Here is a 26,515-nt window from a genome sequence, read left to right as displayed (position 1 = left end):
ACCGACACCAATGATAGAGATTTTTTGAATGATAGGCCTAGGGATGGGGGAACATGGAAGAGAGTGTTTGCTACCAGCACCAATGCCAGGGATGTGGAGGCCTCTCACTGACAACGGTAAAGGGGTTCCTACTGAACATATTCCTCCCACAGATATGGTTGAATCATTTTGCCCCCACTGACTCAAACTTTGGGACTTTGGGACATTCTTCTTGCACTTACTACTGACACTGGGGGATTATTGTTCCCTCTGAACAACACCAGATGCCATAGATGTTGACACCGGAGCATTGTTCTTTCTGCTGACCAATAAAGCTGAATCATTCTTCCTTCCATGGACCAACACCACCAGGGCATTCCTCTTCTCACTGACCACTGTTGCCAGTTTATTCATCTCTACTGATGTTCAGAGCCAGGTAATCCTGCCTTATACTGACCAGTTAAACCAGTACATTCTTGTTATCATAGACGCTGATGCCAGAGCATCCTTCTTCTCGTTGACTGCCAGTGGCAGGGCATTCTTCCTCCCACTGTCTGTCGTGGGAGAGCATTCTTGTTTGCACTGACTGCTGGTGGCAGTGCATTTCTCTCCCACTGACCAACAATGCTGGGGCATTTTTCCTGCCACAGACCTGTGTGAAGAGAGCATTTCTATAGAAAAAAACAGTTTTAACTTGTAAAAAAAATTGAGCATATGGCACATTTAAAGGCACTTCCATTAAAGTCTATGGGGCCAAAAGCATCCGAATGTGCTCAGAAAAAAGGTTGCACTTTTTTAAATGTAGAACGTAGGATGGCAGAGAATACAAGTGTGAACAGGGGGGATGATTTACTAAAGGCAAATCCACTATGCACTACAAGTGCACTTGGAAGTGCAGTCGCTGTAGATCTGAGGGGAAGATCTGAAATGAGAGGAAGCTCTGCTGATTTTATCATCCAATCATGTGTAAGCAAAAATACAGTTTTTTTATTTTCCTTGCATGTCTCCTTCAGATCTACAGGGACTGCAATTCCAAGTGCACTTCTAGTGCACAATGCATTCGCCTTTAGTAAATAAACCCCTGGGACAAATAGAATAGGATTCTGCATGTTGAGCCTAATCAGACTTAGGGAAACAAGCATAAAAATGCTTAAAGTGGTTATAAAGACATGAAATGTGAACAAAGCACGTCCTTCTATACTGTATACTTTTATCAATCCAAAGTACTGAGTGTGATTTCTCTCTGCTATCCAGTTTCTCTGCTATCTGCATGAGTTATTTCTGACAGGTTTTCCCAACTCTAAGGCCCCTTTCACACACACGTCCGTTTTGACGGACTTAGCTTGCCCCACAGGGATCGATCCGTTGATCCCCGCTGAGCCGGAGGATGACAGGTCCGTCTCTGCTCACTGTGCAGGGATGGACCTGTCAGAGCTCCGCTCTCCTCTATGGGGAATCGGATGAAAACAAACCGTCTGCCCGTTTTCATCTGATCCGCCAGACAGATGAAAAATAAGGTTTCCACCCATCTGGATTCAGCGGATCGGATTTTAGCGGACATGTCACCGCTGACATCCGTTGCTCCATAGACCTGCATGGAACGTCCGTTCAGGTCCACATAAAAAACTGACAGGCGGACCTGAATGGTCTGCATGTGTGAAGGGGGCCTAAGGGATAAAAAGGTAAAGGAGGATGTAGAGCTCCGGCACACAACCTGTGATTGATATCCTCATCTCTGCATAATTCCTGTTTGCTCAGTTGAGAGGGGGGGGGGGGTTTCTCTTCCCTCCAATCAGATCTCAGAACACTTCTCACTGAGCTGTACAGTGTGTAACTTGCATTCCTTGCCTCTGGCTGTAGATAAACATGTACAACCTATGTAGGAGGATTGGTGTGTATCAATGGAGGTGAGTCACTTCACTGGATGTAAGTAAGGAGGGCGGGGACAGCTGGACAGATTGGAGTATGCAGCTCCAACTCTCATATGTTCTGTGCTGCCTGTCAAAGACACCTCAGAACAAAAAATTGATCATGCCTAATTAACAAGGAGGCATCCTTTTTTTTTTTTAATTAGGAGCAGCATTTCCTTCATTTTTTTTTCTGTTCAAAAGAGAGGTACAAGATTGTGCAATAAGTTAGCAAAATGACAGTTCTCTTTGACAATCTGTGATCAGCAACAGGATTCCTCCTGCAGCAAAGGGAACAACATACCTGTGCTGTTCACTGGCTGATATCAGCCTTTCATTCCATGCAGTGAACCATTTTAGGCTAAAGAAAGGCTGACTGCTGAATGTCATTTCTTATTACAATGTCCATATTTCTAAACTGTACTTTTTTTTCCCATAAATCAAACACATTAAACACAGGTTTCCATGGGCAGTTGTGTTTATAAAAAAAATTGCAGCAATAGACAGGGCTTGCAAGTATAAAATATTTAGCAATAAGCTTTTCATATGTACTACAGAGCATGCAAGTTTACAATATAAGACAGGTGCTGATAAAATATTGATCTGCTGATTTCCACATCTTAATATAAAGACAAGTCTTAACAATCCATTCAATTTGTTTGCAATCAGACAGGTCCCTGCACTTCCCAGTTGTTGGCAGATCTAAAGGAGATTGTACAGTCAGATTGTAAAGTGTATGGCCAGCTTAAGACACAATGCAGGGGACACAATAAAATGAACGAAGAACTTGCATTACATTGTGGGATGTGTGAGGTATGCCTGAGCTTAGGGCAAAGATATTGTTTGTATATTGTGTGCACCCCCGATAAAGGGGTTCCTTGGGTATGCAGCAGAAGAGATAAACAAAATATCTCGTCACAGCACACTCTTTTATTACGTCCGCATTGTAATAACAATACAAACAATAGTTCTTTTTTTCACAAGCCAATATAAGCTTATTACTTCCACATTGTGAGTGCTTGCTGTCTGCTGGTCATCTCTTTCCATACCTTCCTGGATTCCCTGCATGCTTTGCAGATGCTCCTCAACTGTTTATTTCATATTCTAAGGACTACATATCCCATGGTACCTTGCTGCCTGCAAGCAGTGATTTCTGTAGTGACTCCACCTCCTGAAACCCCTCCCATCAGCACCTCTGTAGGCCAGAAGGCAGGCTGTGTGAAATGTGTAACACAGCAGTGTCTACTCACAGGGCATAGTAAATATGAGTCACAGAACCCAAGTAAATGTGTGAGAATTTTTACAAAATAAGTTCACAGATTTCAAGATCATTCAGATTAATATAGCATGAGTAGGCTAGAAATAATTGAAATATATTGTGGAAATATATGATTTTTACATCTTGACAATAGATAGGCCTTAAAGCAGAAGCATATGATGACATCCTCCACAGCCTTTTATCACCCAGCTTATACTGGCTGTCCAACTGACCATAATGTTAAAGTACAACTCCACTTTTCATCTAAAAAATCCTAGCTGCACCCCCACCCCACAATTCTTATCTAACCTAAACCTCCAATCCTGGCATGAACCTACCACTCCCTGGTGGCATCCTTCTGTTGTGTTTACATCCTTGATGCAGACATCTCCTCCAGTGCTGGCCACATCTGTGCAGTAATCCTCCGAAGATATGAATGGACATAATCCTTAAAACGCTAGGTGTACGGCCCCATTAAAGTCTGTGGGTGGTTACTGTGCAGGCGTGGCTGGCACTGGAGGGGATTTCTGCATCAAGTATGTGAACACTACAGGGGGCCACCACAGACAGGTAAGTATGTGCTGATGGTTGTGGGGGAAAGGGAGCTTTAAAAGTTAAATTTGTTTTGGAGCCTTGGGTGGGGGGTGTTGAGCGCTTTTGTAAAAAAAAAAAATAATAATAATAATTTTTTCAATTAAAATTATAGACACTGTAGAGATCCGCTTTAAGTGATTTTACATAGAAGGTCTAAGTCCTTTCAGTTTCCAGCCATTTCCGTATAAAATAAATGAGGTTATTCAGACATCTATAAAAAGCGACCTCAGGGGTAAGTATCTGCTCCACAGGGGAGCTCAGTGTTCTCTCTGCAATTACCAGCTTGCAGAGGGCTGTTGTCAGAGGCTACGGTGCCAGAGAAATACCCAGGCACATAGGCAGTGGAGTGAACTGGTAATGGCAGCGGTTTTCCCCTGGCTGCCATGCTCAGGCACACGCTGTTGGAGGTATGGGACAGGACTCCTCCATAGTGACAGCTGCCTCCAGTGCTGGTCATACGGGACTTCTGCTTCAGATCATGGGATAAGTTTCTGCGAAACCAAAATTTACGCACCTCTGCCTGCACCTATAGTAAGAGGAAATGTTAGGGATTTGTTTGTTATAGGTATTTACAGTACTGTGCAAACATTTTAAACAGGTGTGAAAAAATGATGTCAATTAAGAATTCTTTTAGAATTAGAAGTGTTAATTGTTTATTACCTTTCCATTTTGATCATTGGTAAAAAATAAACAGAAGAGAAATCCAAAACAAATCAAAATTTGGTGTGACCACCCTTTGCCTTCAAAACAGCATCAATTCTGCTAGTTAAACTTGCACACCGTTATTGGAGGAATTTCGACAGGTTGTTCCAAACATCCTGGAGATTAACCAAAGATCTTCTGTGGGTGTAGGCTGCTTTGACTATGAGAAATACAGGCAGATATTTATCTATTATGTCATATCATTAGAGAGACGTGGTTGGCTCAAATGTATTCTGCAGCAGGACAACGATCCCAAACATACAGCCAATGTCATTAGGAACTATATTCAGTGTAAAGAAGAACAAGTCTTGGAAGTGATGGTTTGGCCCCCACAAAGCCCTGATCTCAACATCAAGTCTGTCTGGGATTACATGAAGAGACTGATGGATCTGGGGTTAGCTCTCCGAGATGTTTGGAACAACCTACCTGTCAAGTTCCTTCAAAAACTGTGTGCATGTTTACAGCTTAGACCAATGTATATACCATACCTGGCTGATGCCACTGGAAGCTGGAAATAACTGAAGTAGACATTACTACTCCAGTAATCACTTGCTTCCAGGTCTCACATGGAGCAACGGTCAACCTCCTGTGTTCACAATGCAGGACAGCAGTCACTCGGCATGGGACCCAGAAGCAAGTGGAGATCACTAGAGTAGCTGTGTTTAATTTGGGAAACAAAAAATCTAAAAATGAATAAGGTTTAATAAAATAAAATTATCACACTAGCCTGCATTGTACAATACTGTGCATACTAATGTGTCAGACACTAAAAAAGAAGACTACAGGGAGGGCACATGGTGATGCTATTTCATATTCCAGGATGTTGGCTGGAGTCTGTAAGGGCCGGTTCACACTGCAGGCGCGGCGAGGCCTCTCCGACTTGCCTCGCCGCGACCTGCGGCGACCTCAGCGGCGACTTGCAGAGGACTTCTGTATAGAAGTCAATGCAAGTCGCCCCCGAAGTCGCCCAGAAGTAGTACAGGAACCTTTTTTCTGAGTCGGAGCGACTCGAGTCGCTCCTCTCAGAACGGTTCCATTGTACAGAACGGGGGCGACTTGCGGGAGCAAGGCGAGGCGAGTAGTGTCGCCTCGCATCGCCCGCTGTGTGAACCGGCCCTTAGACTAGCCTTATACAGTTTGATTTCACTTGTTCAGGCTGCATGAAGCCTGCTGTATTCTAATTCAATCTTATTTTATCCAATAGAAAAGTTAAGAAAGAAGAGTTAAACATTACAAACAATGACAAGATACACCAACAGTGGGCATCGTGTGTTACAGATAAAAGGATTCAAAGCATGTATATAAAGCCTACCAGGAAACCTTTTGTGATAGCAATCCTTGTTTGAAAAAAATAAAAATAAAGCATATAAGCTAAAGTACCCTTCATCCTCAGTTCAGTTAAAGGGATCAAGGCTGCCCCTTGCGCAGAGCATCAGACGAAATTATATAAAAATCTATATGAAAAATATTACATAGGGTTCTCACATCGAGTCAGTAACAATAGATAAGTCAAAGCCATGGTACAGTGGCTTGATGGATTCCTAGGGGTGTATTGAAATATAGAGAAAAGAAAAAGGAGCAGGGGTATATAAGAGGGGGCATAGAGATAGGGGACAAGGATCACTCTATCATGGTCCCAGGGCGACGTCATGCAGGCCATGTTCAGTCCAGGAGATAAACTCAGAGGAGTATCGGAACATGGACCATGAGGTCCAGGTGAGAGCAAACTGTTTGTTTTTACCACATTCCTCTGCCAACAGACGTTCCAGGTCCCTTATGCGGTCCACTTCCGTAGCCCAATCCCCCAGGGAAGGCATGACTGTCGATCTCCAATGACAGGGAATCACTACTCTGGCCGCCGCCAGGAAGTGTCGTAATATATCTTTTTTGATGGATTTGAACGTACCAGGGAGTATAGATAAGGGAGCCACCTCATGTGAGGGGTGTATAGAGGTCGCCATCAGCTTGCAGTAAAGTTTGAATATCTGTCGCCAATACCCTCACACAGGTGGGCATTCCCACCATATGTGAAGCATGGTTCCCTGGGAGCTAAGACACCGCCAGCAGGTATCTGGTACTTCCGGGTTGAAATGGTTTATAGTCGATGGGCATCTGTACCATCTCGTTAGCAGTTTAAATCCCTTTTCCTGGGTCTTAGTGGCGAGGGATATTTTGCGAGTCAGGATAAAACATTTTTGCCAGTCAATAGGGGAGATAGGGTGTTGTAGTTCTGTCTCCCAGGCCACCGTAAACGGAGGGAGGTCAGGGGAGGAGATATTGAGCAAGAGGGAGTAAAGTTGAGATACCACATGTGCTGGAGGTTCTGCCTTCAAGATCAGTTCCTCAAATCCTGTCGGTTCCTCAAGGATGTCTGGAATGGATGGGAAAGTCCGGATGTAGGAGGTAGTCTGTTGTCTCCGAAGCCACTGCATGGGATGTTGGGAGGTCAGACCGGTAGGGGTATCTGTCCTTAAATTGGGGTCTGCCCGAAGGACTTGGGCAAGTCCCCTATGGTCTTCTTTTTGCCATGGTCCGAATTTTGATACACACATAGCTGGCGGAAAGGCCGAGGTCCCAAAGGAGGGAGTCATAGGCCCCATGTATTTCGATAAGCTCCTTCTGGTCAGCATACGATCCCAAATCTGGATTGTGTGAGGGGTTAAGGTCGTGGGGGGGGCCTGACCCCCCCCTGGACCGTGGGCAAGGTCCATGGGAGAGCGGAGAGTTCTATTGGGTTCATGTAACTTTCCAACTGAACCCAAAGCTTGGTTGAAGAGTGGTGGAACTAGGTAGTATGCGAGTGAGCACTGCTGCTTTATGGTATAGGGAGGCGTCCAGGGCTCCGCCCCCTCCCAAACCCTTGGACAAGATAATGTTTAATACCGTATTCTGGGACGGGCATTATTCCAAATAAATAATAAAATAGTCGAGAGTCTTTGTATGTCCGACTTAGGCATGGATATGTTAAGAATTTCTGATTTATTGTAATTTACTTTGAAGTTGCTAACTGCTCCAAATTTCTGGAACTCCTGCAATACTGAGGGTAAGGATGTGCGTGGGTGAGTCATGTACATGAGCAGATCATCTGCGAATAGGGCAAGTTTAGTATGGGTGGGCCCGACTGTTTTGCCTTGGATAGAAGGATTGTTACGTAGAGCCATAGCCAAATGTTCCATAGTGAGAGGAGAGGGGACAATGGGCACCCCTGACGTATCCCGTTAGAGATAGAAAAGGCTGGAGATAATCAACCATTCAGTCTAATCCTAGCAGATGGAAAAGAGTAAAGGGACATTATTCTCGCTATCATATTAGTTCACAAGCCTATTTGTTGCAGGGATAATCAGAGGAACTGCCAGTCTACTCGGTCGAATGCCTTCTCCTCATCGACTGTTAAGAGGCATAGTGGAATATAATATAATATAATTAATATATAATTAGTTAGAAGAAGGGTCTTTGGAGTATTGTCCCTAGCCTCCCGGCCGCTCACAAAGTAGACCTGGTCTAACTGTATCATCCTAGGCAACAATGGTTGTAATCTATTGGCTAGGATTTTAGCAAAGACTTTCAGATTGACACCAATCAAGGATATCGGCCTATAGTTTGCACAGAGAGCAGTGTCTTTGTCCAGTTTCGGGATGAGGCATATGTGGGCCTCGAGTGTTTGTGGAGGGAACTTAGAGCCCTCTATCAAGGAGCTGAACATCTTAGTTAGAAAGGGTGTGAGAAGGGTGGCAAAAAGTTTATAAAACTTAGGAGTGAAGCCGTCGGGCCTGGGCTCTTCCACTTGGCGTACCCGCTTTGGCTTTGGCAACTTTGTCCTCTGTGATAGGGGTTTCCAGGTCAGCAATGGTGTCACCATCTAAAGTAGGGACCGAGTTTCCAAGACATAGGATAGTTGGTCTTCCATCTCGGTAGAAGGAGAACCTGTTTGTCGAGCCATAGGGATATTGTACAGGGATTGATAGAAGTCCCTGGATTCCTCAGCCATCTTAGAGGGCGAGGAGACCAATTCCCCCCGTGCCCCCCGAATATGGGGCACAAAAGTGGAAGATACTTTCGAATGCAGGGATCGAGCCAATGACCTACCACATTTATCCTTATTTAGTGATGGATTGCACGCTTATCTGAATATGTGCGTGTGGAGGTCTCATAAAGTTCTCTGAGTTGTGATTGCACCTTAGAAACATCTCATCTCGGATTCATGTCAATGGATTTTTACCTTACTCTAAAGATAAAGGAAGCATATACTCATGTTTTATGTAAGTCTGGTGTCACAAAGTGCTGCCGTGCCAGTGTCTGAATGTGAGAAATTTCAGTGCAGGTACTCGCCCTATTTATGGTCATGAAGAGGAACAGCTTCCGGAGGCCAGTTTTGGACCTTGTGCACCTGAGACAATTTTCAGCAAGGGAGAAGTTGAAGGTAGAAGCATTGTTCCTGATTCATAGGGGGTACAGCCAGATGACTGGCTTGTTTCCCATAGTCCTAAGATGCTTACATTCATGTGCCCATTATAGAAGACCTGTGTAAGTTCCTTTGGTTTGCTGTAGGTCAAGACCATCTCCAGCTTCAGCCATTCAGGCTTTCAACATTGCTCTGTGTGTTTTCAGGGTCTTATTGGTTGTTATGGTCTTTATCAAAACAAGGAGCATACACCTGCATAGTTACGTGGATGTCCTTCTACTGTCCCAAAACAAAGGGCAGCTGCTGGAGCCCAGAGCTCAGGTCTTTTCAATGCTCCTCAAATTCACTGGCAGTTGAATCTGGGAAAGAGTCACCTAGAGCCCATCCAGTCTCTTGCGTGCCACGGGGCTCAGTTCAATATAATCAAGAGGACCATTGCCTTGACTCCGAATCCCGATTTACTGGAACAGAATACTCCTGGCCCTGTCTTCTTCCCACCTGTGTGCCTTTCAGTGTCTAAAATGATTGGCACTATGGTGTCTCTGGTACCAAGGGTCAAGTGGAAGCTGGAGAAGGTGGCCCTTCTGGAAGGGGTTTCTCCAGCAGTGGAAGCCAGGAAGCAGTATTCAGGTTATGTAGATGACCAGTCATGAGACAAGTCATGAGAGTGAGTCCCCTGGCAGCTGCAATGGTAAAAAGGGCTCATTTGTCATTCCATTGCCCCATTTCCTGGTTCACAATCACATCTGATGCTAGCAATATGTAATGAAGAGGCTTGCTGCCTGCTGGGGATAGCTTAAGGCAGGCGGGACTGTCAATTTCACAAGATTGCATTGAACATTCTGAGGTTACGAGCAGCCTTCTGCACTCTACAGGCCTTTCACCATATAATGAAGGTAGTGTTAGTGCTCTAGGGTTAGTCAACACTACGGCAGTCTCTTACGTTAAAAGACAAGGGGGACTCGCAGCCTGTTCTCTATTACAGGAAGCAGAGCCAATTATGTCTTGGGCTCAGAAGAATCAAGCCTACATCTCAGCGGCTTATGTCCCCAGAGTCCAAAATATTCTAGTAGACTTTCTTTCCTCCAGTCATGGTTTTCTACAAAGACTCCAAACAGAGGTTGTGGAGGTAGTGGCAGTGATGCCTTATTGGCCAATTAGGCCATGGTTTCCCTTGCTAGCACAGTTCAGCTTTTGGAACCCAGTGCACCTTCTCCTCATGTCATGAAAAGGTCCACCCGTTGGTGGCGCTGTTGATCTCTTGGATTTCAGTACCAGTGTCCACCAGCGGGTGTCTTCTAACACCCAGGGCCTGTAATAAGAGGACCTACCTCCTGGTGGCACTATTGGATCCTTGGACTGTAGTACCGGCGCCCACCAGCGGGTGTACTCCGGCAGTGTGGAGCAGACAGCACCTTCTGCGCTCAGCTGTTACGTGAGGGTAATCATTGGTAGTCTTATAAATACCCGGCAAGCCCTAACATGCTTGCCTTGGTATCGCTCTCTCCATGGAACCTGAACCTTGGAACCTGAACCTGAACCTTGGAACCTGAACCTTGGAACCTGAACCTTGGAACCTGAACCTTGGAACCTGAACCTTGGAACCTGAACCTTGGAACCTGAACCTTGGAACCTGAACCTTGTATCTACCTGACCTGTTCCTTCCCGAATTCTGAGCCCATCCTGGATCTGTCCCTCTTGTCTCCTGCCACCTAGATCCCTGCTCTGCAGCCCATCCATCCGTCCTTACCCATCTACTGATTCCCTGGTGTATGACCTCGGCCTGGCTTTCGTTGATGTCTCTGGTAGTTCCCATTTATTGTATATATATTACTTGTTGTTGTGGTTGGTAGCGCACTGTTTGTTTTCACTTTCCTTTTATTTATAATAAACACTTTTGTTATTTCACTCACATGCGTTTTGGGTTTCCTCTGTGCAGTCCACACAGTCTGGTCTAATCATTCCCTGATAGTATACCAAGGCTATCCCTGACCAGACGTGGCTGCATTGAGGAACCATCCTGACCTGTTAGTCTGCCAATATGGATTTCAATGAAATCATGTATTATTCTCTGCTGGCAGAAGAGGATGGTGAATATTGTCGCCAGCTTCTAAAAAGGTGGTCTAGTGACCGGCTGATGGAGACCATCCAATCAGCTCATTCCCTGGTGGATCAGGGCTACATGTCATTTGAGGATGTTCAGCCCTTAATCCAATTATGTGCAGAGCCAGCCCTGTCATGTTATTCCAAAGTAAGTGGTGATTTTTCTCCCCCCTTCAATTTGGGCCAAGTTGTATCTTTGGTATGGTTGTTAGAGGATGATCCAGCCTATTTCATGGAATGTTATTCCTCTTGTCCACAGCAGGTGCTGTCTGATTACATCCATTCAGTGCAATCTCTGGTTAGTCAGGCTGTGTGTGAATCAGCGTTTGTTCAACCTGTGCTACAGGCATGGTCAGATCTCCTACATTTAGCCAAGCCACAACATTCCAGCCCTGTCATTAATCACCTGCCTTCCCAAGTATCTATCTCCTCATTGCCTATGGCAACCTCAGTTACAGCCCAGTCTACCCCACTTCCTACCAAATACTACTATCCTGTCACCAAGTGTAGCACCTATCCTGCCTGCAACCCACCTGCCTCTTCTCCTCCACCTGTAACAATCCCACAGAACCCTCCTCCTGCCACTGTTCCTTGGTCTTCCTTTTGCCCAGACACTTTCTTTTCTTACAGCCCTGCACCTACATACAAAGCTGCAGTGGCTAAGTCAAAAAAGAAACGAAAGTTCTTTCCGACCCGTACAATCCAGCTAGTAACCCAACCCGCCTCCGCACCAACCAACCTGGTCCAGCCTGCATGCATGCCAGTTGTACCCGGTGGCCCACCTAAGCCTGACGTCCCAGTTCCAGCTACCCAGCCTGACGTCCCAGTTCCAGCTACCCAGCCTGACGTCCCAGTTCCAGCTACCCAGCCTGACGTTCCAGTTCCAGCTATCCAGCCTGATGTCCCAGCTACCCAGCCTGATGTCCCAGCTACCCAGCCTGACGTCCCCCCTGCCCAGCTCGACGACCCGGTGATTGTTGCCCAGCTCGACGATTCGGTGATTGCTGCCCAGCTCAAAGACCCGGAGCCTGCTGTCTGCCCGGATGTGCCCGCTGTCTGCCCGGATGTGCCCACTGTCTGCCCGGATGTGCCTGCTGTCCGGTTTGAAGTACCCAGTACCCAGCTTGACTAGCCCTCATCCGTGGTGTGGTTTGAGGCCATTAACTTTGGACAATTACACCTAGTTGGAGCGTCCGGAGGCCGCTCCTTTGAGGGGGGTACTGTCATGAAAAGGTCCACCCGTTGGTGGCGCTGTTGATCTCTTGGATTGCAGTACCAGTGTCCACCAGCAGGTGTCTTCTAACACCCAGGGCCTGTAATAAGAGGACCTACCTCCTGGTGGCACTATTGGATCCTTGGACTGTAGTACCGGCGCCCACCAGCGGGTGTACTCCGGCAGTGTGGAGCAGACAGCACCTTCTGCGCTCAGCTGTTACATGAGGGTAATCAACGGTAGTCTTATAAATACCCGGCAAGCCCTAACATGCTTGCCTTGGTATCGCTCTCTCCATGTGCCCTGAACCTTGGAACCTGAACCTTGGAACCTGAACCTGGACCTTGTATCTACCTGACCTGTTCCTTCCCGATTCTGAGCCCATCCTGGACCTGTCCCTCTTGTCTCCTGCTACCTAGATCCCTGCTCTGCAGCCCATCCATCCGTCCTTACCCATCTACTGATTCCCTGGTGTATGACCTCGGCCTGGCTTTCGTTGATGTCTCTGGCAGTTCCCATTTATTGTATATATATTACTTGTTGTTGTGGTTGGTAGTGCACTGTTTGTTTTCACTTTCCTTTTATTTATAATAAACACTTTTGTTATTTCACTCACATGCGTTTTGGGTTTCCTCTGTGCAGTCCACACAGTCTGGTCTAATCATTCCCTGATACCTCAGGCCAGACCTTCTGTCACTGGGTGCAATTCTACCTCTATGTCCAGCACTGTTGCATCTGATGGCCTGTTTTTTTGACATTGGGAGTCCTCGACTGCTTCTCCAGAATCATCTCCACTACCTTGAATACTAGAAGAATGAACGCAAACAAAGTTTACGGGAGAATCTGGTCCAAGTTGGTTCAAATACATTTTTGCTGCTGGCAGATCATGTAGTGACTTAGAAATTCGAAATATTCTAGGTTTCCTCCAGTTGGATATAGCTCTGGCTCTATCGGTCAGCTCCCTCGGAGTTCAAGTGTCAGCTTTATCTGCCTTTACAGGGCATCTTTTCCTGTCCAACAATTCTTCAAGGGAGTAGCTAGCCTCAGACCTCGGAGTAAGCAGAGGTTTTCCACATGGAGTCTCCCTCTTGTTCTCAACTCCCCCTTGGGAATTGGAGTGGAGTATTCTAGGACTCTCCGTTAAAGGCCTCGCCTTTAAGTTAAAGTTTGCCTTTTTCCTGGCCATCATGTCGGCATAAAAAGCCTTAGAGATTGATCCACTGGACATGGAGAACTTTTCTTACATTCTTTCCAGTTGGAGCGGTGCTGTTACCTATGCTTGACTCAATTCCCAAGGGTGCATGAGTCTTTCATGGGAGCCAAGAAATTGTTCTGCCAACCTTAGAGATTTAACTTGCATCCTTTATACGTGGCAGATGGCACGCTGTGGCTTAGTTGGTTAAAGTGCAAGTCTAGTAGACAGGGAATCCTGAGTTGAGTGCCTTCCTTCAGTTCTAGGAATCCCTCAGATATTGTGAAGTTATATCTACAAAGCTACAACTTTCTTCAGGCTTCTGAACGCCCGTTCATTCTTTTGCCAGAAAGGACAGAGAAATGTGCTTCATCTAGGATGATTGTGGCATGGATTGCCTAGGCAATCCAACAGGCTCACAGAGCCAAGAGCTTGGCTCCTTTTGAGGTAGTGTCTGCTCACTCGACCAGGAGTAGGTCTACACCTTAGGCAGCATCGCAGCATGTGGTTCCCAAGGTAGTCTGTAGGGCGGCTTTGTCGTCCTTAATACATTTATGGCTCATTATTGTGTAGAGTCTGCTTCCTTATCCTCTGTTTATTTTGGCTTGCAGGCCCTGTCTGTTGACAGTACAAATTAAAGCCTTTGGGTTAGCATTGCTGGACCCCTTGGGTGTATGGCGAGTTAGTCCCCATACGTATGCTGCCATGGAGTCTGTCAGGAAAAATGAAAATTTCCTATCAAATACTTACCGTAATTTTCCTTTCCTGATGGACTCCAAGGCAGCAGGAGTCCCCCGACCATGTCTTGAGGAGGCTAGTTACAGAATGCGGCCTCTGGATCAGAGAAAAGGCTTATGGGAGTGGGGTCCTATAGGAGGTAGGATTAACCCATAGGTATGCTGCCATGGAGTCCATCAGGAAAGGAAAATTACAGTAAGTATTTGATAGGAAATTTTCCGTTATAATGGGGCATATAAGGATGACCATAGACGAGTAATTTTTTTTTTTTTTTTTTTTCAACCAGTAAATTGACTCGATTCCCCCATCCACTTAATCAACTTGTGTACAACCAGCTTGCCCATACATGGATCGAAATTTGGCCGGCTCAGAAGGAGGTTTTGATCCAATATGGCCGGCTTAAGAGGATATTTTTGGCAGAACAGGTCCATGGTTGTTGAAAGTATCATGAAGCCCACTGAAATTTTAAAACCAACAAAAAAATGCTTATTAATATATAGATATATATATATGCAAGTTGCACAACAGGCCTCTTACCTCTCCATTGCAGAAACAATAGATAATGGCCACAAAGAACCCCTAGGAATGGAAAACAGGAAACATCATGTGATGTGATCTTATGGGGAACCACTGAAATGAACAGGAGTGCAAAGTACACACAAGTAAATGCTACAGTCCAAATTCATTCTATAGTAGTTCAAAGTAAGATTTCCTTGGGATCTCTTTATTTATGCAACACACGCACACACACTCACTCTGGGATTAATATAGGTGGAAATTAATTAACCCAATTAATGTTTTTTTGTTTGCAGGTGAAAACGGGAACACTCAGGAAAGTCACACCAATGTGGCGGTACATAGAAACACATTTTTTGGTTTCTAGTTTTGGATAGTGTTCATGGCTTTGTTAGGTTTTTTCTCCCTGTCTGTGTCTCCACCTGGGAGATTCACCCTCTCTATTTGTCTTGGTGATGACCCTGGGACAGATAGTGCAGCGATATCCAAAATTTAACCTCTGCTATCTCAATAGGAATAGGGAAACCGCAAGGGAAACGTTCCACTGTAGACACAGATTCCAGTGACAACAGTCTTAAGCTGGCCATACATGGATCAAAATTTGACCGGGTCAGCAGGGAACCACTGAATTTCAATACATGTATGGGCAGGGAGGTTGTACAAAAGTCAATCTATCAATCGACTTCTGTACTGTATAACCGCCCAGACGGAAGTCTCCTTGCTGTCAAATTACAATTATGGGGAGGATTCCCCCACCCAGATCAAGTGTGTGGATGGGGAAATCAAATCAGTTTTTTTTGTTCAAACTGCTGGTTTAACAGCTTACTTATGGGCACTTAAACCCGCCTCCTGTCCAGACCAATTTTCAGCTTTCAGCGCTGTCGCACTTTGGATGACAATCGCACTGTACCCAAATTTGTTTTTATTTTCTCCTTCATTGATGTACGCTGTTGAGACGGCACTGATGGGTGGCAGCGATGGGCATGGATGGGTGGTAATAATGGGCACTGATCGGTTACACAGAGAGGTAGCACTGATTGGCGCCACTGGTGGGCATTGATAGGTTGCACTTGTGGGCATTGATAGGTGGCACTCATGGGCATTGATAGGTGGCACTGATGGGCACTGGCAGGTGGCAATGGCAGGGGGTACTTGTGTGCACAGATGAGGCATAATTGCCTCTTCCTCTTCGGGACCGATGACCCTTGCAGATGAGCGTGAGGAGAAAAAAACAATTACCAAGCTTTTGTTTACATCATGTGATCAGCTGTCATTGGCTGATCACATGTTAAAGGGCCAGGACCGGCCCCTTACTCGGATCGGTGATCACCCGAATCTCAGTGACTCCCGGAAATTAAGGTCCGCTCTGTGGCAGTCAATTGGCTATAGCGTGGACGTCAAGTGGTTAATGAAAAAACTGTAATTTATGGGTTGCTTTAGATGGAAATCCTGCTCCCACTTGGTAGAGATTTCCTTTCAATTCTGGTTGTGTCTTTAAGACAGAAAAAAACTATTTGCCAAAACAGAAGAAAAAAGTTGACAGTGATTTTAACCCTTCCTTGTTGTATCTGAAACTTAAAAAAAAAAAAAAATCAAACTTTTAAGCAGTCCACATTGCAGAAGTGCATGCTCCTTGTAATTGAGATCCTCAGCTTTCAAAAGATCCCACAAGAAGGCTGAATGCCATCACCTTTAATTAGGTGAACACACCAGAAACTAGATGCCAAGTATTCTTTTCCCTTTTTCTCCCAATAATATATCTGTTTTAGGTTTAAATTAGACATTTTTATTCCAGGGGTGGGGGCTAGGAAAAAGGCAGGCCTTTCGTGCACAGGTTTCTTTAAAGATACTTTTAAGAAATTTGGCAAAATCAGTAATGGAAACCCCTTTTTACCTGGGAAGAGTTAAAGAACATTTCATAATGCATCTGGATCTGCCATAGCAACCCCGTCACCTCTGTATAAGGGATGGCCATGAAGACAACGTAATGTACCCCAAAGAGCGGCATCAAGACCAGGGTGGATTTCAGAAGTTTCCTGTATAGAAGATGGAGATATGTTTATTAGCAAATACGCACTTTGTAAAATGACTGTAAAGATACATAAAATAAATACATAATGCAAGGGTCAATGCAGAATAGGATGAGTCATTTACACAGGAGAAGACTTTAATTAAACTTATCCTGAAACAAAATATATGATATATACAATACTGCAGTTGTTGGTACACTTTCTTCATAGAGATGTGGAGATCTTGGGTCTGAAGTTCAACTCCAAACAAAATTTTTTTTTAAGGATGGACTAGGTAGGGAAAACTTACAACCCTTCTCACTTTTTTTTGTTGCTCTCCGCTTCCCCATTCAGGAAAATCCCCTTTACTTCTTGTCATTTTGATGGGGATCATATAGAACAGGAAATGGTGGAAATCTATCCAACAGAAACAGTAATAAAAGCAAATTTGAATGGAATGTGAAAGGCTTAGAACTATTTAGGCTGTTGTTGTTATCTACAGTATATCCCCAGGGGAGACACAGGCAGCATTTATAACTGGACAGATTCCAACCTTTCTTCACTTCACTCCAAAAACAAACACATTTTGGCTGGATTTGAGCTGCACTGAGTTTGTGTTTATTGGAGTTCATTCTGGGTGCTCCCATTTCTTTTCACAATTCAAAAATATACCGAAAAGTTTTTGACTGCTGTTTAACCACTTCAATACCAGGCACTTTCAACCTCTTCTTGCCCAGGCCAATTTTCAGTGCTGTCACATTTTGAATGACAATTGCACGGTCATGCAACACTGTACACATATGTAATTTTTTTAAAAGAGGTTTCTTTCATGCGGCTTGCGTGCCCCCTGTGGGGCGTGCGCTCTGTGATCAGCGAGTCTGAGACTCTCTGGATCACAGATCGAAGTAAGGGGTTGATCCTGACCCCTTACCACGTGATCAGCTGTCAGCCAATGACAGCTGATCACGTGATGTAAACAGAGCTGGTAATCGGCTATTTTTCCTCCTCACACTATCAGAGAGAAAAAAAAGCCGATCACCAGCGGCTGTCAGAGTGACATGAGTCCCAATCAAGGAGAACAGCCGCCAGCTCATCTGTGCCCGCCTGTGCCACCTGCCAGTGCTGCCTACCAGTGCCCACCAGCACCACCCATCAGTGCCCACAGTGCCACCTATCAATGTCACCAATTAGTGCTTCATCAACAGTGCTGCCCATCAGTGTCACCTACCAGTGCCCATCAGTGTCACCTATCAGTGCCATCTATCAGTGGTACCTATCAGTAACACCTACCCTGTTTCCCAAAAATAAGACCTAGCGTGATTGTCGGTGATGGCTGAAATATAAGCCCTACCCCCTAAATAATCCCTAGTTAAAGTCCTTGTAGGTCTTATTTTCAGGGTAGGGATTATTTTTGGGGAAACAGGGTAGGGTTTATTTGGGGGGGTAGGGCTTATATTGCAGCCATCACCGACAATCACACTAGGTCTTATTTTCGGGGAAACAGGGTATCAGTGCCCATCAGTGCCACCGTAGGCCATCCCTTAGACCTGAGACCACCATCCAGCACTGTGCAGCATTACAGGCCTCCTCTGACCACCACCCAGAACACTGCATGCATTTCTGGCCTCCACAGACCACCGTCCAGAGCACTGTGCAACATTTCAGGCCTCTTCAGACCACCGTCCAGAGCATTGCATGCATTACAGGCTTCCTCAGACCACCATCCAGAACACTGCATGCAATACTGGCCTCCTCAGACCACCGTCCAGAGCACTGTGCAACATTACAGGCCTCCTCAGACGGCCACCCAGAGCACTGTGCAACATTGCAGGCCTCCTCAGACCAGCCAGAGCGGCTAAACCTGTATCTGTGAGTTTGTTCAAACCTTAATACCATAAATAACATATTAGAATTTTTTACTCCAGGGGTATATAATACGTTTGGAAATTCTAGAGAAATGCTTAAATAATGCATTCCAAATTAACTAAACCCATTCGATTTTAGTTGGATAAAATGATTTTAGTTGACTACAAATGTAGGGCATTTTAGTCGACTAAAATGTAAGGCATTTTAGCCAACTAAAATTTAGGGCATTTTAGTCAAATAAAATGTACTGCAGATTTAGTTGACTAAATACGACTAAAACTAAAACAATTGCAGATGACTAAAATGGATCTAAAACTAAAATAGCATTTTAGTCAAAAGACTAAAGCTGGCCATACAAATTTTCTTTAGATTTACCTTCAACTATGTAGCACAAGGGCTTGCCTGATTGCATACAAATTAAAAGTGTTTAGGTTTGACCTACTATTGTATGGTTTTGGTAAATCAAGGAAATTGTATAATGTATGGCCAGCCTTAGACTAAGACTAAAACTAAATTGAAATTTGCTGCCAAAATGAACTCTGCTGCCAAAAAGCTCATACACAGTAGGTGGGGGGTATATATAGAGTATCCATAAATACTTATATATAGATATACTCCCTGTATAAATAAAAAAGAGCATGTTTCATCCACTCACCCATATTGCTGTCGTGGGTCAAGTTTTCCAGTTGTAGTCTCCCACAGTTTTGATGCTAGAACTCTGACAATGTTGAGAAAAAAGAAGAAATTGATCTAGAAAGAGAAAGACAGTTTGTATTTCTTGACTCAGAATGCTGGAAGTATAACCTTGAGCCTGGGTACTACAGGTGCCAAATACATGCGATACAGTTGTATGGCTGAACTCACATTGGATTCGCACAGAAAATAGTGCAGGTTCTTGTTTTTCCCAGCAGTAGATTCGGATTGCATGGATGTTCTCACCTATGCGATCCAATTCCTGTGTGAGTTCACAGTTTGCACTAAACTGGGGGTGTCATGTTGTGAATGACACCCACAGCGGTTCACAGAAGGCAGTGTGAACTGCCTGCGGAAGAGGAGCGATGTGGGAACCAGCGCTGGTAATCGCACTGCTTCCCGCATCGCACTAATGTGAACCCAGGGTGAGGCTGCATTCATACCTGAATGTCTCAAAGTCATGCGTTTTACTGAGATTTTGTCGCGTTTACCGCAGTTTTACCACGTTTTTGTCGCAATTTTATTCAGGTCACCAATGTAAAAGGCCGAAAAATGCCTTTAATCTGCTCCAAAGAAACTCATGTTCTTTTTTGAGCTTAGAGCGTTTTTCAGGGATTTTGCTTCAGGTAACAAAACGCTCAGATGTTAACAGGTGCCATTAAAATGAATGGGTTTTTGCTGGTTGGGGGCGTTTTTGAGGTGTTTTTTTGGGGGTGTTTTAGGAGCATTTTATGAGCTGAAAATGCTCAGGTGTGAATGCAGCCTCCATCAGAACATCTACAGGCAGCTGTCCCTTTTGTCATGAAAATTGGAGGAATAAAAATTGTGTTGCCCAAAGCTTTACATCAAAGAGAAAAAAATGGAAGCTATTTTTCGTAAACACCGCGTGACAAATATACAGAGGACTACCTTTGGCGATCTTTCTCAAAACTGCTAGTCGCCTGGCTAATATGTGGAGCCAGTGGCATCGGTCCTTTTTCTGAGCTACTTACCCGGAACAAGTATAGAGACCAAAAGTGTGAGAGAATAATTTTTATTAGAAGCAAGCATTGACAGCCCCCATTTTGTTCTCACACAGATGTTTCCTTTAAAACATTATGAAAATAAAGTAAAACTAGACTGGGCAGAGGTATCTTATTAAGGCCCCTATAAACGGATCAAATTTTGTCCAAATTGGCCAAAATTCAAGCCGCGAATGGCCCTGCAAGCAGCGCCACCATATTGGATGTGGGATGACTGTGACTTCCTGATGACTCATAGCCAGCTCTCGTGGGTGGAATTGTGCGGTGCTGTGAGAGTGGTCCTGCAGCCTCCTGGGAAGTGTAATGTGACCCAAGGGGCTGTGAGCATTAGAGAGTAGGCAATATTAATGTCATCCTCACCTAGGTGGGGATTGAAGTTGGAGTGGGTACATATCAAAAAAAGGTACATGTTCCCTAAAAAAAGTTTGAAAATTAGGTGCTGGGGGGAGGTAGAGGATATAGTGGGGAAGATAATTATTTGATCCCCTGCAGATTTTGTTAATTTACCCACTTACAAAGAAATGAGTGGTCTATAATTTTTATCATAGGTGTATTTTAAATGATTGAGGCAGAAAATCAACCAAAAATCCAGAAAAAAAAACACATAAAACACATAAAACAAATGCTATAAATTAGGTTGCAGTTCTGTGAGTAAAATAATTATTTGATCCCCAAGCAAAACATAGTTACATAGTTAGTAAGGTCAAATAAAGACACCAGTCCATCCTGAGTGAGTGTCTACAATTGTCCCTATCCCTGTACATTGCACACTCACATCAGTCCCTACCTGCAAGGATCCAACAATACAAGGTCCCCATTCATATACTAGGGCCAATTTGGGACAGAAGCCAATTACCTACCTGCAAGTCTTTGGAGTGTGCGAGGAAACCGGAGTACCCGGAGGAAACTCATGCAGGCACAGGGAGAACATGCAAACTCCAGGCAGGTAGTGTCGTGGTTGGGATTCAAACCAGCAACCCTTTTTACTGCTAGGTGAGAGTGCTAACCACTACACCACTGTGCCGCCCATGACTTAGTACTTGGTGGAGAGACCCTTGTTGGCAAGCTTAAAGGTAAGACGTTTCTTGTAGTTGGTGACCAGGTTTGCACAAATTTCAGGAGGAATTTTGGTCCAGTTCTTCTATACAGATCTTCTCTAAATTCTTAAGGTTCTTTGGCTGTCTCTTGGCAACTCAGAGTTTCAGCACCCTCCATGAATTTTCTATAGGAATAAGGTGTGGAGACTGACTAGGCCACTCCATGACCTTAATGTGCTTTTTTCTTGAGCCACTCCTGTGTTGTCTTGACGGTATATTTTGGGTCATTGTCATGCTGAAAGACCCATCCACGATCCATCGTCAGTGTTCTGTCAGAGGGAAGAAGGCTCTCATCCAAGATTTTACAACACACAATACAATTTACATTAATTTATGGGGGGAGCTGAAACTTTGAGTTGCCAAGTAACAGTCAAGAAACCGTAAAGTGGTTGTATACCCCCAATGCGGAAGATGTATCTATAGGTAAGCCTATAATAAGGCTTACCTATAGGTACATAGAGAAAAATTGATTGCTGTGCCCTGGGGTGGCAATCAAACACCCAGAGTAGACAAGTGCCACATCCTAATAAATTGAGAAAATTTAAGGATAGGAAAAATGGACTTTAACAACACGTATAGAAAAATATAACAAATTTTAATAGTTCACATACATTATATACATATACAATGCGCATTTGATCAAAACACAATTGGATATTTAATACAAGACAAAGGACCCATTGATTAACCCAAGAAAAGGATGCTGCTTGTAAACTTCCTGTGGAGCTATACTTAGTATACATCAAAAAAAGCCCACACTGAGATATGGCATTTGTTTGGGTGTTCAAAGATCCTTGAAGCGTTAAAAAATGCTCAACATGTTTCACGACTGGAGTTGTCTCTTCTTCAGGAGCTTCTGTATCTCTAATTAGAAAAATCGATTGCAATTAAAATCAGATATACACACTTTAATATAGAGTTGTTGTGGTATATATACATATGCATAACCATATATGTAAGTTATATGAACTCACCACAAATGGTGTTGAAGAAAATCTAACCTGTATGGTTAAATATAAACAAATTTCTTTCCCAGCTGAGGTTATTCTTAGCAATGTTACTTACAGCATGGAGAACATGCATGTTACATTGGTTATTGTATTACGTTTTCCTTTCCCTTGCCGCTTTTAGGGATGCAGCTGCTGTTACCCATATAACCACTGGGATGCGATGCTAGCCAGACAGCACCAGGTACAATGGGATATTCGGCCGCCCAAGCCGGTGTCATGTCCCGCTCACCTCAGAGAGGGAAGGAGCAGAGGACCCTGTTTACCTGCGGCAACTATGGAGACTCTGTCCTCTCACATCTCCTGTTACTTCCGCGATTGCTCCACTGGGCAGGCACTGGACTCGCTTTGGCCATCCAGTGCGCACATGCCATTTGGTGCATGGGTGGTGTACGGGCGGCCGGTATTGTGTCGAATACTGTCCCCCGTCAGATAGTGTCCGTCCTGTACTGCGCTTGCGGAGGACAAGGAGACGCTGAAAGTCTCCAAAGATGAATGGCGCCTGCGCACTGAGTCCAGGTTCAAGCCCCACCATCCAAGAGGCCTTGCCCAACGCGTGGTGAGCGAAGGAGCCCTGTTACTAGGTGCTGTTTTACATCATCTACCGTATGTCCACTTGCATGGGGGGGGGCTTGAACCTTGACTCAGGGCAGAAGGTACTACCAAGTGCGCAGGCACCGCCCATCTTCGGAGACTTTCGGCGTTTCCTTGTCCTCTGTACTGTGCAAGTGCTGCGCCTGGGGGGACAGTTATTGGCAGAACACCGGTCCAAAGTGATGTCAGGCACCGTCTGGCGTCACTTAGACAGGGTGCATATAACAGCGAGGTAGGACCTCCCGATCCCCAGGTGCTCTGAGGGATGGAGGTGTCCAGCCTCTCCTCACACACGTACTTACCAATTACTCCAGAGGTGGGATCAGTAGCAGAGACACATTCTTTTTGCAGGTATGTTTGTCTATGGGATAGTTTAGATCCCTCAATAGGACCACTTATATGCTTGGGTGCCTTTCTTCTCTGTATTTAATGGTTGCATCTATTCTGTTTATGTCTATAGGGCAAACCCTACCAGTATTACCTATTGAGTTTATGGTCACCCAAGCCGGTCCATTGAGGCACATTACTTAGCGATCACAGGCAGGTAGTATTCTTTGTTTGTTTATTCATGTGTATATATATATTTATATCCAACCCAATTATTTAAATTCCAAATGAAACCATTCACATTCAATATTAATAACTTTAAATGCATTAGCGTATAATTTTATATATATGTCTACAAGTATATTCATAACTTAATATTAAAATATAAGCCAAATTTAACATATGTGTCTTTAATAGATCCTAATATGAATGGTTTCAATAACTTTTGGGAATATGATCAATAACCCATAAACATACCCTATATTTTTTACAGAGACTACAGTCTTCTATACAAAGTCTCTACAGTGCCTACAGGCAGTTTTGGAAATGATATTGCAGTAATTATGTAAGTACGGCATTGCTCATTGTCGCAATTGTCGCATATGCCAAACAAAATAAAAGCTAGTTCAGTCAATATGTATATATTTATAATTTTAGCTACCTGATGCACCTCCATATCTCAATTCATATCCTGGTTTTGCTGTTTTTGTTGTGCTTGGTGCCAGATCCCGTTTTCTCCCTCTCCCCTCCACTAGGAGAGGTGTTTTGGTCAGTAGTTGTCTTCCACTGGTAGGCGTGGGCGTTAAGATCTTCTTCAACACAATTTGTGGTGAGTGCATATAACTTACGTATATGGTTATGCATATGTATATATACCACAACAACTATGTATTAAAGTGTTATATCTTATTCCAATTGCACTCTATTTCTCTAATTAGAGATACAGAAGCTCCTGAAGAAGCGACAACTCCAGTCGTGAAACATGTTGAGCATTTTCAAGGATCTTTGAACACCCAAGCAGCGAATGCCATATCTCAGTGTGAGCTTTTTCTGATGTATACTACTAAGTATAGCTCCATAAGAAGTATACAAGCAACATCCTTTTCTCGGGTTAATCAATGGGTCCTTAAAGTCAATATTTCCTATCCTTCAATTTACCTATAGGTACTGTAAATATCTCTTAAATGTGTGCCGTTTAGGAGATATTTACCTTGTAGTGCACCGATGATCGGAGTATGCGCTGTGAAGAAACGGCCCTCCATGCTATTTCTTCACTAGCAATTACCGTGACTGGCGGCTCCCCCATGCACACAAGGGAGTGATGGGGAGTGATGTAACGTGACTCCAGGCCAGTCACAGAGCCGGAGTCCGCGGCCCCAGAAGAAAGAGGGTCGAACATGGATGCGGCCACCAGTGGGGACAACGCAGGCTTCGTTTGCAGGTAAGTGACATTTTGCAGGGGAAAAAAGAGTAAGAAAACCCCATTAGGGTTTTACACAGCTGCCCATTCCCTATATTTTTAGATAAACAAGAAATAAACTGGAATTGTTTGGTAATTTGACTTGCATGGGATGCATATTTTTTTTCCCATTTGTTCCTGACATCACAGCAATATGTTTCCTCTTACCAAAGTTGCAGCTAGAATTGGTGTCTGGTAAATCCACTTCATGTGGCCAGCACTCAGATCCCAGCACCTTGGGAAAGAGGGAGATCAGAGAGTAAGTAATATTTAAAGGATATCTAAACCCAAGATCAAAAATGTAATATATTGCAGGCTAGCAGGCCTTAGATATTCAGGCTTAGTACATTTTCTGAAGGTGCAGAAAATACCTTTTGATCTTGCATTAATCCAAGTGCCTATAACTTTCTGTGCACTGAACTGAACTTTCAGTGTTATCAATTTCCCCACTGTCTCCTGTGAACTACAAAACTTATCCTCCCTATGTAAAGGACATAAGAAGAGATGTTTGCAGTTTTAATTAGGAGAGAAGCCTAGGGAGACAACACTGCTCCACCACACAGAGAGAGGGTGCTTCTTATGCCGCGTACACACGACCGGACTTTCTGTCAGAAAAGGTCTGACGGTCTTCCCGACTTAACTAAGTCGGACTTTCGACTTAGTTACGAAGGACTTCCGAATGAACAGACTTGCCCACACACGAACAGACTAAAGTCCGTTCAAAAGTCTGTTAAGCCGCGTACACACGGGCGGACTGTCTGGCCAACTTAGTCCGTCAGACAATCCGACGGACAGTCCGCCATACTTTCGAATGAACGGACTTGCCCACACACGGCACTTTTTGAGCGGACTAATACGGCGCACTAAGTCCGCCGTACTATCCGCCCTACTTTTGAAATGAACGGACTCGCCCACACACGCGGAGGAAAGTCCGCTCATTTCGAGCGCGTCTCCAGGTGTGCGGGGCCCGCGAAGGAGACGTCGCTGGCCCCGCCGCCTGGTATGGACTTAAAGGGGAACCCCAACGCCGAAAAAAATCGGCGTGGGGGTCCCCCCCAAGTCCACAACAGACCCTTGTCCGAGCACGATACCCGGCCGGCCAGGAAAGGGGGGGTGAGCGAGCGCCCCCCCTGAGCCGTACCAGGCCGCGTGCCCTCAACATGGGGGGGTGCCTTGGGGAAAGGGGGGGCCGCGCGGCCCCCCCACCCCAAAGCACCTTGTCCCCATGTTGATGAGGACAAGGGCCTCTTTCCGACAACCCTGGTCGTTGGTTGTCGGGGTCTGCGGGCGGGGGGCTTATCGGAATCCGGGAGCCCCCTTTAATAAGGGGGCCCCCGGATACCGGCCCCCCACCCTATGTGAATGAGTATGGGGTACAATGTACCCCTACCCATTCACCTGTAAAATAAAAGTACAAAAAAAAAACACAACACACGAGATAAAATACTTTATTGCACAGCTCCGGGGGTCTTCCGTCTTCGGGGGTCTTCTCACCGGACTCCTCCGCTATCTTCTTGTAGCTCTTTTGCTAGCGGAGGAGTCCGGCTTTCTTCCTCGCCGCCGGCCTCTTCTCCCGACTTCAGGGGTCTTGTCCCCCTCTTTGGTTCTTCTGCCGGGCCACCGCGCCTTCTTCTAGCTCTTTTACAGGCGGTGGCCCGGTCTTCTGTCGCCGCCGCCGCCGCCTGTTCTTCTGCTTCTTCTTCTTCTTCTTCTCCTGGAGATGTTGCCTTGACGCTCTCCGCTGCCACTTATATAGGGACAAGGGGCGGTGTCACATGGCTTTATGTCACATGGGTTGGTCACATGGGTTGATGTCACATGGGGACTATGACATCGT

At 45.0% G+C, this 26,515-nt stretch overlaps 1 protein-coding gene across 1 annotated transcript in view; it reads right to left on the bottom strand.

Annotated features, from left to right (window-relative positions):
- Nucleotides 1-2,346: 2,346 nt before the first annotated feature.
- Nucleotides 2,347-26,515, bottom strand: part of LOC143964527 (parathyroid hormone/parathyroid hormone-related peptide receptor-like) — a 109,547-nt gene continuing 85,378 nt past the window's right edge. The window contains exons 9-13 of the mRNA XM_077474304.1: nt 24,847-24,913; nt 19,135-19,229; nt 16,499-16,640; nt 14,626-14,667; nt 2,347-4,264 (exon numbers count right to left, since the gene is read on the bottom strand). Of these exons, the coding sequence (XP_077330430.1) occupies nt 3,965-4,264; nt 14,626-14,667; nt 16,499-16,640; nt 19,135-19,229; nt 24,847-24,913 (646 nt within the window). The 3' untranslated portion in view covers nt 2,347-3,964. The remainder of the gene's footprint in view (nt 4,265-14,625; nt 14,668-16,498; nt 16,641-19,134; nt 19,230-24,846; nt 24,914-26,515) is intronic.

This window comes from Lithobates pipiens, unplaced genomic scaffold, assembly GCF_037356315.1.
Source record: "Lithobates pipiens isolate NorthernLeopardFrog02 unplaced genomic scaffold, aLitPip1_a1.2 Scaffold_8, whole genome shotgun sequence".
NCBI classification, from domain to species: Eukaryota; Metazoa; Chordata; class Amphibia; order Anura; family Ranidae; genus Lithobates; species Lithobates pipiens.
The sequence above is the reverse complement of the archived record's forward strand: the minus strand, read 5'-3'. Positions and strand labels throughout refer to the sequence as shown.